A 15,557-nucleotide genomic window follows, 5' to 3' on the forward strand; every position below is an offset into this window, starting at 1 on the left:
TTATTATTATTATTAGTGACATTTATATAGCAGACGCTATATAAAGGATGCTTTATAGACTCAAGGATGATTTACTTACAAATCTATCAATTTGTGGTACACTATGGCTGGATTAAGCCAATGTAGAGAACTTCAGTTGGAACAGTTCACTTCTGACACTGTGAGCCTCTGCTATCTTCAAAAATAAATGTTGAGTCCCATTGCGTGTCAAGGAGCATGTATACAAGGATTTCACGATGTGGCTTGCATGAGGTTGATACCAGTACTGGTAAGATTGTAAAGGTGCTGGTGATGCTAGTGTCCAGCATAACTCTATTGGATATAACTTGTGTTGCTATGCTTGGTCCCTTATCTTGTAAATGTTTCGTCCTTTTGTGCTTTCCTTTCCTTGACCCTTCTGACATTGGTAACTACCTTTCATCTTCAACACAGTCTTCATGTAGGCATGTTGGATGTCTTTTATGGCGTGCATCACAGGTACATCTGTAATGTGATGAGCTAACATTAAACAGCCAAAATTGCTGCTCTGTAACTGGCCTCACATAAAGATTATGGGACTTGTGAACACTGTGACCTAATGTCTAGCAGAATGCACAGCATGGGGCTGCAAGCTTCTCATCAGTATTGGTGGCTAATGTCCTCACACTTGTAGCCTTTGGTTTTGGTGGTTTAACCTTCTCAGTCTCACTTGATTTTAGAGTATGTTTCAGTACACTAAGGTATGTAATAGGATTTAATGAACTGACTGAAATTGATAAACATGTTTGTTCTTCTTCAATCAGGAAGCTTATGGGGAATATTTTGGGTTTCACTACAATTATTGAGAACTTCACTGCCCATAGCAGCTTCACAATCACAAGGAAAGCCTATGAAGTCCCTGAGTTCCAGAATGTCCTTTGGGCCTATCTTGGGCCATGTGTTGAGTATATCTCTGAAGAATTTGCCAATGAGTTTCTATACATTTCTTCCAGAATGGTGCAGGCAACATTATAGGTGGACTCTGTACCCACTAGGAAGTAACATTCAATCGATCTTCTTGCTGGCCTGCTTAAATATCTTCAAAGTTAAAAGATTTCTCAATTTTTTTTCCCCTTGTCTATGAGTCTGAAATAAAACCTTCCAGTCATTGAACTTGAGTGGGTCCCCACTAAAAATCGTTAGCTCTGGGATTGGCAGGCGACTCATTCTAATTGATTCTGCTAGCATCCTTGCAGGGGCTACAGTGCTATCTTGCTGTGGGCTTGTAAAGCTGTGCTGTGTAGGAAGATGCTGTGTTGTGGAGGAGGTGGCCACTATGTTCAGGTACTTCCTTCCCCTTTCTAGATTCACAACTCCATGGTAATTCTTTATTTTCCTAATTTCCTTTTCTGTCTGGCAGCATTTTACATTTCTAAATGGACCTGCAGTTTACTTTCTTCCTCTTCTCTCTAGGTTGTGACCAGCTAAGTATGTGTGATCAGGTAAGTATCTTCTCATATTATCTCAATCCTTTATTTCATACATCCACAAATCAAGCATTTGAAATGTGCTTCACAATTCCTGTCCACATATCCCACAGATCTCCTCGACGCAATCATAGACGTCACAATCTCAGCAACCTCACTGACTCACAACGCTTCACACAATCATATATCGTAGTGGCAGGAGGGCTCTGGAACTGCCAATCTGCTGTCCAGAAATCTGACTTCATCTCAGCATTAGCATCCCTCCACTTCCTACACTTTCTGGCTCTAATAGAAACACGGATCACCTCTGAGAACTTGACGACTCCAGCTGCCCTGTCCTCTGCCTTTTCATTTACCCATTCTCTGAGGCATCTTGGCAGGGGTGGTGGCACAGGTTTACTAATGTCTCGAGAGTCGCATTTCACTTCATTTTCCTTCTCTACACTTTCCATCTCCTCCTTTGAATTTCATGCCATTACAGTGCCTTTCCCCACCAAACTTCCTATCATTGTCATCTACCGCCCTCCAGGTTCCCTAGATCACTTCACTGATGAGCTCGACATCCTTCTTAGTTGATTCCCCAATGAAGGAAATCCACTCATTCTCCTTGGTGGCTTCAACATTCCATCAGACAAGTTGCATTCCTTCTGCATCCTTCCGCTGTTGACAGCATTTGACCTCACCCTCAACCACTCTCCACTGACTCACAAAGCAGGCAATGTTCTGGACCTGATCTTCACCCGTACCACCACAACATCACAGTCACCCCCTTCCACATCTCAGACTATCACTTTCTATCCTTCTCTCTCTCACTTCCTTCTCTTTCCATCCAGTCCTCTCCAACATGTTCCTCCTCCCTCTGTCGCAATCTGCACTCCATAACTCCCTCTTCCCTTACTTCTACTATTTTGTCCACCCTTCCTCACCCTGACTCGCTATCCTCTCTCTCTTTAGATACAGTTACAAATACTTTCATTTCTACACTCTCCTCATCAATGAATCTTCTGTGCCCTCTCTTCTCTAGACCTCCCCACCTGCCCCCTGGCTAACAGAAACACTTTACTGCCACAGGAGAGAACTAAGGACTGCAGAAAGGTGGTGGAGGAAATCTCGCGTAGATTCAGAACTTAGCTCATACAAGTCTCTCCTTTCCAAGTTCTCACTGGAAGTAATATCTGCAAAGTCATCCTACTTCAGAAAAAAATTTGAATCAACATCATCTGATCCACGTAAGCGCTTCACTATTTTTTCTTCTCTCCTTAATCCTCCCCCTCCTTCATCATCTCTTACTTCGGAGGATTTTATCACCTTCTTTGAGGAGAAGGAGGAGAAGGTCCACCAGTCCTTTTCCTCTGTTCCCATCCTATCAACCAATATGCATTCCCCAACATCCAACTCTCTGACTTATTTTTCTCCTCTCTCCACAGATGAAATTCTTCAACTCCTGACCTCCAGCAATCCGAGTACATGCCCGCTGGATCCAATTCCTTCTGCTCTGTTCCAGACAATCACAAGAGATCTGCTTCCTTTCATCTCTGTTATCATCAACAACTCTTTATCTTCTGGATACGTGCCTACTGCATTCAAAACTGCCAGGGTGGTACCAATCCTCAAGAAGGCCACACTTGACAGCTCCAGCGTTACCAACTACAGACTGGTATCACTTCTCTCTTTCCTCTCAAAAGCCCTTGAATGAGCAGTTTATAATCAATTGTCTCTTTTTCTCACCCATGATCCCAATCAGTCTGGCTACAAACCGGCACATTCTACAGAAACGGCCCTCATAGCAGTGACTGAGAAACTTCATGCTGCTAAAGCTGCCAAATAGTCATCTGTTTTGATTCTTCTAGACCTTTCAGCAGCCTTTGACACAGTGAACCACAACATTCTTCTCTCTGTTCTTTCCAGGCTTGGTGTGACTGGCTCTGCTTGGAGATGGTTTCAGTCCTATCTGGATGCACAGTCCTATCAGGTGACATGGAGAGGATCCACATCCAACCCGTGTAGACTCTCCACTGGTGTTCCACAAGGCTCAGTATTGGGCCCCCTTCTCTTCTCTTTGTATACTCATTCTCTTGGTGATGTAATATCTTCTCATGGTTTCTCCTACCGCTGCTATGCTGATGACACTGAATTATTTCTTTCTTTCCCACCCTCTGACACGCAGGTCTTCAGTTGTCATTCTTAACTCATGTTTCTAATCTAATCTGGTCTTGCAGATTCCTCCTTTGTAACATACAAAGGATTCAACCTTTTCTTTCGCAGGAAGCTACCCAGGTGCTTGCACAGTCTCTTGTGATCTCTAAAATAGACTACTGCAACTTGCTTCTTGCTGGTCTTCTTCTAAGAGCCAACAAACCTCTACAACTTGTCCAGAATGCAGCAGCACAACTGGTCTTCAATCTTCCAAAGTTCACATATTACTCCATTGCTGCACTCCCTTCCTTGGCTCCCTGTAGCTGCACGCATCAGATTTAAAACCTTGATGCTTGCCTACAAAGCCCAAAAATGGACCAGCTCCTTCATACATGAGGTCACTGGTCAAAGCCCGATCCATACCTCAAGTACTTCGAACCTCAAATACGGCTTGACTTGAAATACCATGCTTTAAGTCCCATGGAAGACAAACATCGAGATTATTTTCTGTCCTGGCTCCAAGATGGTGGAATGAACTCCTGCTTGCTGTCTGTACAGCAGAGTCCCTTGCAGTCGTCAAATGCAGACTAAAGACCTATCTATTTGTAGAATATTTAAAGGACAACTGACACTAATCCCATATTGACTGACTAATTTAGTACTTATTGTACTTATTGTACAATGTTATTGTAAACATTGTTTATGTTGTTTAACAAACTCTAGCACTTATTGTTTATAGCACTTATTGTTTAAGATAGACCTTATGTATTTTTGCACTGCTAGGTATAAGCATTCATCCCTGTATTCTACAGTATTCTAGTTCGTTGGTATGTTTAATTATAACCTACTGTACTGTACTTGGATATATTCTATGAGTAAATGACAATGAGGAACATCTACACACCCATACCACTCGCTAAATAGCCATTTTGCTTATTCACTGTAAATATACTGATTGTTCATGGTGCTGTTGTGTTTACTAAATGCATCATTTATTCTCATCAAGGTGTCTGTCTTGATATTCAGATTGTGGTTGTCACCATTATCCTCAAAGAGATCATGATTACTTAAATCAGAGATCATGCTAAACATACTAAACATATAACTACTATGCCTTATAATTATTAAATAAATCAATCTTATTGATAAATAAACCATTGATAAACCACTGATAAACACAAGAAAGAAACAGAGAGGTGCAAGGTCCAGTACTTAGTAGAGGAGTGAGTGCTCAGTTTGACTAGGGGAGGAGGCATTAGTGTTTGGGTTCCTGACAAAGATGGCACTCTGGCCTCTGGTCAGCCTGCTTCTCCAGCTGGATGGTGACTGAGTGGAAGGGTCTCTGTATTGATGTTATTCAGATTGGTTGTCACCAGTGTTTTCAAAGAGATCATGGTTAATTAAATTCTTCAGAGATCAAATCCTTTTTCTTCTCATCTTGTGATGATTCTGGTTTGATTACATTGAGAATAAATTACTGATAAACACTGAGTAATCAATGAGTGATTAATAATTATAAGACATAGTATTTATGTGTTGTTTAGTAGGTATAAACCCCTACACCACTGATAAACACAAGCCCCACTTAAACAAAAGCACCATCATTAAACACAAGAAACAGAGAGGTGCAAGGTCCGTACTTAGTAGAGAAGTGAGTGATCAGTTTGACTGGTAAACATGACAGTAAGCCCTTCACTGCACTGGCCTCTTGCACTTCAGGGCTTTGGGGGGAGGAGGCATTAGTGTTTGGGTTCCTGACAAAGATGGCACTCCGGCTTCTGGTCAGCCTGCTTCTCCAGCTGGATGGTGACTGAATGGAAGCTGTAGGTGCTGAAGCAGAACTGCGTGATCTCACTGAGCATGGCCTGTGGATCTGTGCCATCATCTGAGGAGGTTGACAAAGGTGTGGGGCAAATTATTTATTTCATTTGCAGTTAGGTCTGTACAAGGTTTACATCCAATTCATTTGTCTTCAGAAGCAAAAAAGTGTTTGTGTTTGAATGTCTCAGTCAGAATGTTATACCAGTTTAACAATCATTGACCAGTTTGACACTGTCCCTGAGGTAATGGATCTGATAATAGTGTTACAGATCTTTTTTCATAATCATGTTAATCTTCTTTCATTTGTGTACAGTATAACACCTCTGTAATCCTCTCACTTGCACAGTTTTGTACATCCAACTACAGAGAAAGTTCGGTCTCACCTATAGCCACATGGGCAGAGAGGACAACTTGGTTCATGGTCAGGGCCCATATGTGCAGGTTGTGTACAGCTTTCACTCCCGTGATGGATAGAAGGCGTCCTCTCACCTCTCCATAAGCCACACCCGCTGGAGTTCCTGAACGAGACAGAGAAAGGACATCATAACTAATCTCACTTCTGCTGCAAAATGTTTTTGATTAAATATGTTGTTGTTATAATCTTGCTGATTATAACAGTATTTCACAACACTGTGAAGATTATACACAATGAAGATTATAGTCTTTTGTGATTTGTACATCACTTCTTTGAGAAAGAGGAACTCTGCACATATTCTCATTCCAATTGTAACTCTATTTATGATAGTAATACCTTCCATTAAGACCACCAAAATGTCTCTCATGATGGTAAAGGTGGTGCCCAGGACAAACAGGGAGAACAGGAAAGTGCAGATAGGATCTGCAATCTTGTACTCAGGCTGTAAAAAAGACAGGGGTCAGCACATTACCAGCACTGTGTTGGAGTGGACTGAAGTATTTTGATATGCATATACTTCAACATTCACAGGTGGTTTAAAAGGAACGTTAGTCCAACAACCCTCAACAACATAACCTCTTACCCTGAAGAAGATGATAAGTGCGCTAACAAGCACGCTGATGCTCTGCAGAAGATCTCCAATCACATGCACAAAGGCAGCCCTCACACTGGCATTCCCCTGCGGCTTCTTGCTTGCCTCTGGATCATGGTGGTTAGTGTTAGTGTGGCTGTGAGCTTTCTTCCTCTCATGGCTGTGGCCATGACTGTGGGCACTAAGACCACCATGAGAGTGACCATGCCCTGACTGGTGCAAGGTGAGCGCCATTCTGCACATGAAGAGAGACAAATAAACAGAAAGATAGACAGACAAAGCAAGAGAGAGAGTGGCATTATAGCTCATTCAATACAGCATTGAGAGAACACTTGAGTTTCAAAGGGATTTTTACAAAGGACATGTTGTTCTCAGTGAAGGGGTCTAATGGAATTACAAAGGGCTAATTGTTAGTCCAGTATGGGACTTTTTATTAAATATATTTGGGATTTTAAAAAAATCCAAGATAATACTCAATTTCCTCACGAAACTGTCCATAATAAAGGCAACAAAATGCATTGTCTTTGGTGTACCGTCACATAGTGTATAGCCACTTACAACAGATGAACCACACTGGTTCACATCACTCACATGATGTTGGCCAACACAGCACAGCCAGAGGTGATGAGCATGACAGTGCCCTCAATCTCATAATTATCATTAATAAGACGTTCCACAGCCAGGTACACCAACACACCAGTCACCAGCCAGATGGTGAAGACAGACAGGAGGGCACCAAGGATCTCTGAGAATTCACAACATTTTCCATAATAAATTCCTTAAATTGTGATGATGATGATGATGATGATGATGGTGACCATGATGATAATGTTGATGTCTCACCTGCGCGGTGCCAGCCATAGCTGAGTGTGTGTGTGGCAGGCCTGGACGACAACCACAGGGAACACAGGCTGATGATGAAACTGGTAACATCCACAAGCAGGTGGGCAGCATCCGTCATCACTGCCAGACTACCAGCAAAGTACCCACCTGTTCACACAACCATACAAAATGACTGTCAAGCTGCTGTAAGTCGTCTTCTTACATCTGCTGTAAATGATTTAACAAAGATGAATCCCGACTGCAGTGTGATTGCTAGGGAGAGCTAAAAAGTACAGTCCACACACCTAAGATCTCTCCCACCATGAAGACCAGACAAACCACTGAGACAATATAGAGACGTCTCCTGGCCAATTGTTTCTCTCGCTCCCTGTTTTCAAGGGCATGGTTGCTGTCATGACAGTGCTTGTTGTCCTGTCCTGTCTCACCAGTGGGCATACTAGAAACAGAAGAAACCACAGAAACACTAGGAAGGTGACTAACTCACACGTGTACAATGTGTAAATGGAAGGGTCACGGGTTTTTGCAGCACTAAGTATTACATTTAAACTATACTGCTGTGTTTATATTATTGGAGCTCTAGGAATGGCGTGCAGGTGGATACATTTAAACGAGGCATTTCTAATGAGATTAAACTACAAATTGTGTAAATGTGTAAATGGAAGGGTCACGGGTTTTTGCAGGACTATAAGTATTAAATGTAAATTATGCTCCTGCGGTTATATTATTTTAGGCCTATGAATGAGATGCATCCCCGCGACCTGGTTTTTATTCGAGTATTCAAATCAGCCATTTTAAATGGCACGTTTGCCTTTTGACATTATTTTCTCTGAACCAATGAAAGCCCGTCTCAACAAGCTTCATGTATAAACTTCCAGCATTTGTAGCGACTACTGGTGCACCCCGCCCCTTCTAGCAATGACGTTGAGGTATCGCGCAAAGTTTGCACACCGCTAATAACAATTATAGCAGAATCGTGTGTAAAATAGACTTAATGTGCGCACCCTCCTTCGAACTTGGTAAACTTTAATTAACTGAAACACATTTAAAAATATAAATAGTGAATTAAAGCAAATCGGCAGGGCACAGAAATTAAAAACGAGTAGTCTAATTAATAGGTTGTCACTTGTGTAAACATATTTACATTGTTAAGGATTCAGTACTTTACCTTACCTGGGTGACGGTGAAGATACTGTCATCGTTGTCCTTGAGTAAAGGCATTTTTTCCAGATCGTTTTTGCCTAAAATTACAATTCCTTTTTGGCTATTTGGAACAGTTTAATATATATGTATTTTAATATATATTTAAATATATAAGGAATAATAATTACCAAATGAAATCAGGGAGACAATGCAAATGTTTTCTTTAGAAATGCAAACATAAAATGAAAAATAAATAAATAAACACACACACACACACACACACACACACACGCACACACACACAGACACACACACACACACACACACACACACACTGGTACATCAGGTTAGAAACACACAATTTTAAGTTTTATAAAGGCTGAGTTCTACACCTGTATAGCTTTCTTCGGTGATGCGTCTTTCTCTAGCCGTGCGTCTCTTTCAAACGCAGTTTCTTGAGGACCAGTGTGAATTTTAGTCGGAAATCCTTTATATATAAGAGGGTAGCTGTAGGTGAATTTCAATATGTTCATTTTTAACTTAGGTGTATGGTCACAGCAAACACTAATTCTGTGGTCCATATAGACCAACGAACACGTGTTTTCAAAGCCAGGAATCTGGAGGTTGCGTAAATATTGGCTACCCGAAAAATTGTCCCGTGTGAAAGACTGTGCCTGAATGCTCAGTTATGGATGTCGCTCTGCCCTGCGTGTTATTCTCTCTCTCCCCTTCCTGCGCCCGACGCAATCCCTCGGGGAGCTGTGGTTTGCGATTGAAAGTACACAGAGCGGAATTGGTTGCCGCTTCTCACAGGTGTGTTGATTCTAAAGTGTCCTTTGGTTCTGAACAAGAACTATATAAGTGTAACATCTTTCATTCATTCATTCTTGTCTACGAATTCCAATGTGTTTTCTTGCACTGTAAATAAGGTTTGTAGAAATTACAGTGGAAAAAATATGAAATAGGATTGGTAAAACCATAAAACTCAAAATAGTAGGCCTATATTGCCGTAATAGATAAAGTGATTCACTTTAATCCAAGAAACAGTACATAACTTTATTTTTTTACTATCAAAATATATAGAAAACAAACATTTGTACTGTGAAATACGATTTTTATTCTGTAAAATTAGTGAGAAAATACCGTGATGCCACAAGCAAGTAATTACCGTAAAATTAAAAATATTACTCAGTCTATATTACAGATTTTGCTGTGTAAATTTACATTTACAGTGTAAACATTTTCACCAGCAAATTGTGTACCAAGGTAAAGCACATGTTTTTAAATATACTGTAATGTACTGTAATTTTAGGAAATGTCTTTTCAAACATGGGTCTAATATGGGTCATTGGATATTTAGGAAACGTCTTTTTAAAATGTGGGTCAGGGTGCTATATGCAATGGAAAACTAAAACATAAGTAGAAAGATGTATTTTTGAAGACAGTCAAGTGTCTGCTGTGCAGCAATGATAGCAATATTTTGTGGCTGCCATGGTTGAGAGGTGAGGGTATACCCATGTAGTTGCTAAGGTGTACTAGGATGTTGCTAAACTGTTTCAGGGTATAAACAAATGTAAATGTAAAGATGTAACATCTGGCTGCTGGGGTGTTTCTAACTTGCTAAAGTGTTGTGGGTGGCTGCTATTACATACTTGGTGGTTGCAAGGTTTGCTACAGTGTAGCAAGTGGTTGCTTGGATGTATTTGATGGTTGTCATGGTGTTTCTAGGTGATTGTTAGGATGCATTTAGTGGTTACTGAGATCTGTATGTGGTTGCTATAGTGTTTATAGATCATTTCTAGGTGTGTGAGGTGGTTGCCGAGGGGTTGATGGGATGTTATTGTTGGTTGCTTGGATGTACCAGGTGGTTGCTAGAATAAAAATATACAGAACATTTGGATTATTGACAATCACAATATAGTCACTGTCTTTTATATTGTTTTTTTTCATAAGATTAATTTTTTCTTCATTGTTACAATTACATTCAATAAAATGAGATAGAGCAACACACTTTCAAAGAAAAAACAAAAACCCCACGTGCCCAAAAAAAAACCAAAAGCCCCACATGTCAAAAGTACTAGAGTTATTCCACCTAGGTGCAGGATCAATGGTCGTTTAAATATTCCACAAACAGATGAGTCTTCAATCTGCTTTTGAATACTGCAAGGGGACTCTGCTGTCTAGAGGAAGTTCATTCTACCATCTGTGAGGCAGGACAGAGAAGAGTCTAGATGCTTGTATTTCACGAGACTTGAACCATGGTGTTTTAAGCCGAGCTGTACTTGAGGTTCAAAGTACTCAAGATACGGATCGGGCTTTGATCATTGCCATCATGTATGAAGGAGCTGGTCCATTTTTACCTTTGTAGGCAAGCATCAAAGTTTTAAGCAGTGGAATGATATGTGTGAATTCCGGAAGGTTAAAGACTAGTCGTGCTGCTGCATTCTGGACAAGTTGTAGAGGTCTGACAGCTCTTAGGGGAAGACTAGCGAGTGGCGAGTTGCAGTAGTCTAGCTTTGAGATCACAAGAGACTGCACAAGCATCTGGGTAGCTTCCTGCGAGAGAAAGCACCAAATCCTTCATATGTTACAAAGGAGAAAACTGCAAGACCAAGTCAGATTTAAAACATGAGTTCAGAATGACAATTGGTTGTCTAAAGATATTTGGACTGGTTGTCCAAAGTTACAAGCAGCTTCAGATAGTGATACCAGGGATACCACTTAAATAATCTTAAATAATTTTCTTTCTGTAGTTTGTGTTGTACTTTAAAAAGCTATGTAGTTACTTTGTTGATATGAACATTACTTAGCTAGACTGAAGATTGGCATTGGACATTTTTAGCTGTAATCTCTGTGGCAAGTCGGTTAAGACAATGGGGGGTTATGTGCTTCAATGCATTGTGTCAAAATGAACCATTTTGTTTATTCTAGTGCTTTGGATCTGATTGCATGCAGATATTTTGTAGATATGGACTGTTTAAGGCTCATTTTTACCAGAGGCATAATGTATCTGCTCCTTTTAATGTTACCGTCAGAATGGATGTTACTGCTCTTACGAGTAAATTGTCATAATTGAATGTATACACTGCTGTTGTAAAATTATGTTGTCTTTATAACAAGTGTTTAAGTCTTTCACTCCTGCCACCTTTTAGGCATTGCATTCAAACTCCTGAGTAGTTGGGGATTTGAAAGGAATGACATGCTGGCCTTTGTGATACACAGGAAAATAGTTGAGATTCTAATACATTTAAATGCCAATAGCAAGTTGTTCTTATTTTTAACTTTCAAATATGTTTTCTATGGCATTTCTGCTTTATTGGACAGCTGTCTTCCTGTCAGTCAGGAAACACAGTGGAGAGAAGGGATGATGTACTGCAAAGGTCCTAGCTGTTTGTTTCTGAGTGTGAATTTAGTCATCTACTTGTAATTTACCCACCTGCATTTAAAAGTGTCAAGGATTATTATTTATTTAGTCCTGTCTTCTTTTATTTATTTGCTCTTTCTTTTAGGTCTTATGTCTACCAGTGGCTGTACTGGTCGGGGACATCATCAGCCTCTTTGCTGTCCTATTAGTCTAGACTTCTGATCACAATACCTCTGGTGAACTGCAATTGGTAGATAGCAGTTAAACAGGTCAGCAGACACACTTACTCATAGCTGGGCATGGCATGCTGAGAGCAGGTCATATTGTCTTGGCATAGAGAAGCTAACGGGGCAGTTCTACTTGGTTTTGAATGTTCTGTAGGTCTGGTAATCTGGTTCAGAGGATGTGGAAATCAGCACAAGCCCACATTGTAATGTACAGTGGTAATTGCTTCTTGATGTTTCATAATTATTCACAATTGCAGGGTTATTGAGCTCAGTAGTAGTCACCTCCCAGGCTTATTCATTTATAGGTGAGAATGATTATACATATGACACATCCAAAAGTGACAATCTATTTTAGGCTGGAGCCACCACAGTCTCCTTCATCTGATAAACCTATTAACTGTTTTAAGCAGCTCCTGAAATCTTATTTATATCTTGTCTTTTTATTAATTTTTTTTAACATACTCTTAGTTTACCATTTTAAAAAACATTTTGTTTTAGCTTCTTTAATATTCTGTATTTTTTATTATTGTGTTATTCTTTTTTGTGAGAAAGACTTTGCATCCATGTATCTGCTATATAAACATAGTTACTATTAAATTATCTTTTTTCTGGCTGCAGAGAGGATCATGCCAGTCTGCAGCAAATTCCTGATTGACAACTTGTCAATCTTCAAGCAGAAATGATGACACCTGCCCAGAGTTCCAGTTTCATGAACATAAACCATGTCAGAATGAGATTCAGTCCCATCTGTTATCAGTCAAACCTGGACCCAGTGACTCTGAGACTAGTCTTGTCAAGGCTAATTAGAAGTAAGCATTGGTATAGTTCAGTGTAGCCAACAATACATAGGGGCAAGCACAGTTCAGAATTCACTCAGTCTTCCTCAGGTACATATTCTGAGCAGCTTCAAACAGTAATAGAAGAAAACAGCACTCCGGAATATAGTTTTACAGATCAGGATTATGTTTAAAAGACTATCAGGACAACAGGTCTAAACTGATGAATCTGTCATCAGCATCTATCATTTCTTACAACCCTATCGACCTGCAACATAAATACACAGATGCCTCCACTCAAGCAATCAGATGTTTAACACTGTTTTTTACAGAGAATGTGCCAATGCAAAAACATTTATCAATAATTGTCTGTACCATGGTTTACAATTCACTTTATTTTTTTCCTTTTTAACTTAACATAAACAGTTGTTGATTGTAAAACCTGTGCCAAACTGTTGAGATTTGAAATAAAATGCTGTACAATTTACAATAATACTGAAAAAATATAGTTGTACTGTTTATCAGTTCAGTAAGCTTTATTGGCATGACTAATAAAGGTCATGTTTACATTCTATATGTTTAAAATAGTTCACTGTAAACAAATGTATAATATAGCTGTTTTTAAAGCATATTACTGTAAAATAGTTCACAATATATTTTTCATAGTAATTTACTATAAGCAAACATGTCTCAACTATGAAATTTATAGTTTCCAAAAAAGCAAACTGTAATGTCTTATACGTTGTTACCATTTTTTACAGTGAAGTTGTAGCAATAACAGACATTTACTGTACCAGACATTTACTGTAAATTACACAGATTTTGTACTGTGTTGTTTAGATTAACAGCTATTAGTGTTTACTACTCAAAACGGCCAGAGTCCAAATCCCCTCCCAGAGTTCAGCTTCTGTGATGTGCTCTCAATCAATGCCAAATTTACAAAAGATTTGCACCTAGCTGGCAGCCATCCTCAAACCAGTAGTGGTCCCAGCAAATGTCACTGAGGAGGCATAAGGTTAGAAGCTAAACGATCAACTGACAGGTGGACCTGAATGGTGATGTTTGTTGCATACAAACATCCAAATGAATCATGTACTTGGGTAAATAGGCATAGTACAAATTAAGGGAAGAATTTCTAATCACAAAAGTGTTTCACAGTTTCTAAATGTTGTCTTTATTTGGTTCAGGTATATGAACATTTTATTAGGGTTTGATGTTAAATTACAGAGCTGCAAATAAGTCATATGTTGTGATTTCAAAAGTTAATGATAAGCTCATGATAATGGTAAATCCTACAAAGAAAATGGGTAACAGCTGCCTGACACACAAAGAAAGACAACAAACCAAGGAGTACAGTAAATACACATATGGATGTTTCAACAGACAAGATCCTGATGAGAAACCTCTAAAATCCTTCTTAGTTCTGCCAGAAATTTTAGGAGATGCACCTGAACAGAAAACTAATGGGACTGATGGCACAGAGGTTTCCATCAAAACCTTCAAAACCTTTTTTTGTATGAACAATTTAAATATTGCTCCTATATTGAGTACTAGTAAACATAATATAAACAGAATGGAAGCGATCTACCATTTGAAGACATAAAATATGTAAGCTTTCAAATATTTTCCATGACCTGCTCAGTTAACCATCACACTTATTTCAATCAATGGTTACAATGACCATGTAATGTGGTGTCCTATTGTTTGGCGCACTGAACTTAAAAAAGCAAGTGTCTCCTTGCAGCACTTGGAGATAACTTATTAAGTACAGTACTTGGGAATTCCATATTACTTTAACACAGGAACTAGCAATATTCTGAATTTATTTCTGTGGACTGAGGACATCCAGTAAATGAAGAGGAGAGAGGTTTTGTGCAGATCCACTGTTTTTTTTTCCCAGGCTGTTGATATGTACTTAAAGAACTTGAATGATGACTAAACACTGTCCTCTCAAAAACCTCAGTTTGCTTTACTCCCATCATCTCAAATCTATAAGAGCATAATTTCATAACATGGCTAAATACGATGTAATACCACCAATACACTTCTGAAACATGCTTGGTTTATGAATGGCTTGTAACGTGTGTAAACATTTTTACAAATTTACATTCTTAAGACTTCAGTATGTTAAGCTACCTTCCCAGCATGCCAATGTACAGCTTTGCCCTTGAACAAGAGTTTTTGTCCGGATCATTTTTAATATGGCTAGAATTCCAATCTGTAGGCTATTTGGAACAGTTAAATATTTCAGTTTATAAGATCTTTTGTTAATAGATATTGCATCGTATTTTTAAAGTTATTTGCTGCCATCTTGGCTTTCTTTAAAAAAATAATAATAATAATTATTATTATTATTAAAAAAAAACCACCCTCGAACTGGACTGCGTTTGGAATATTTTTAAACTTTCAGAAAATTTGAAGGTGGGTTATTCTGGTTATTCTGGGATCAGGCGACTGACTTGGTCTACCTATGTCAATCACCTATGTTGAAGCAGGTTTCAGTAACACATTAACGCGTTGTCGAGCCTCGTTTATCTATGATCACGTGACATTTGCATTTAAAACAAATTTCGAATAAGTGCATCCGGGCATAGTTAGCACAATTTATTTAAGGAACATAATTAAGATTTGTGCACACTGGAAGTTATTTTTCAGCATTGCATGCGATCTCGAGCTCTTTTTCTATTTACTGACAATATAGGATATCTCGTTATCACTTCGCATTCATCGGGCCGACTTTGTTGGTAGTTGTTAAAACCAGCCCCATTGACCTGTGTTCTGCGATCACGGTTGAACAA

At 39.2% G+C, this 15,557-nt stretch overlaps 1 protein-coding gene across 1 annotated transcript; it reads right to left on the reverse strand.

Annotated features, from left to right (window-relative positions):
- Positions 1 to 5,167: 5,167 nt before the first annotated feature.
- LOC113568901 (zinc transporter 8-like) lies at positions 5,168 to 7,570 on the reverse strand. The gene is made up of 8 exons (XM_035529360.1): positions 7,537 to 7,570; positions 7,253 to 7,399; positions 7,001 to 7,154; positions 6,601 to 6,644; positions 6,401 to 6,516; positions 6,154 to 6,259; positions 5,786 to 5,920; positions 5,168 to 5,466 (listed from the first exon to the last, which is right to left on the reverse strand). The coding sequence occupies exons 1-8, from the start codon at positions 7,553 to 7,555 to the stop codon at positions 5,321 to 5,323; spliced, it is 867 nt and encodes a 288-aa protein (XP_035385253.1). The 5' UTR covers positions 7,556 to 7,570; the 3' UTR covers positions 5,168 to 5,320.
- Positions 7,571 to 15,557: the final 7,987 nt, after the last annotated feature.

This window comes from Electrophorus electricus, chromosome 8 (genome assembly GCF_013358815.1).
Source record: "Electrophorus electricus isolate fEleEle1 chromosome 8, fEleEle1.pri, whole genome shotgun sequence".
Classification (NCBI taxonomy): Eukaryota; Metazoa; Chordata; class Actinopteri; order Gymnotiformes; family Gymnotidae; genus Electrophorus; species Electrophorus electricus.

Excerpts from the sequence above, each read along its gene's own strand:
- LOC113568901 (XM_035529360.1), bottom strand. Across the intron at positions 6,645-7,000 it reads GCTGTGTTGGCCAACATCAT|AATGGCGCTCACCTTGCACC; the intron begins GTGAGTGATGTG and ends CTTCATGTGCAG. Across the intron at positions 5,921-6,153 it reads TTTGGTGGTCTTAATGGAAG|GAACTCCAGCGGGTGTGGCT; the intron begins GTATTACTATCA and ends TGTCTCGTTCAG.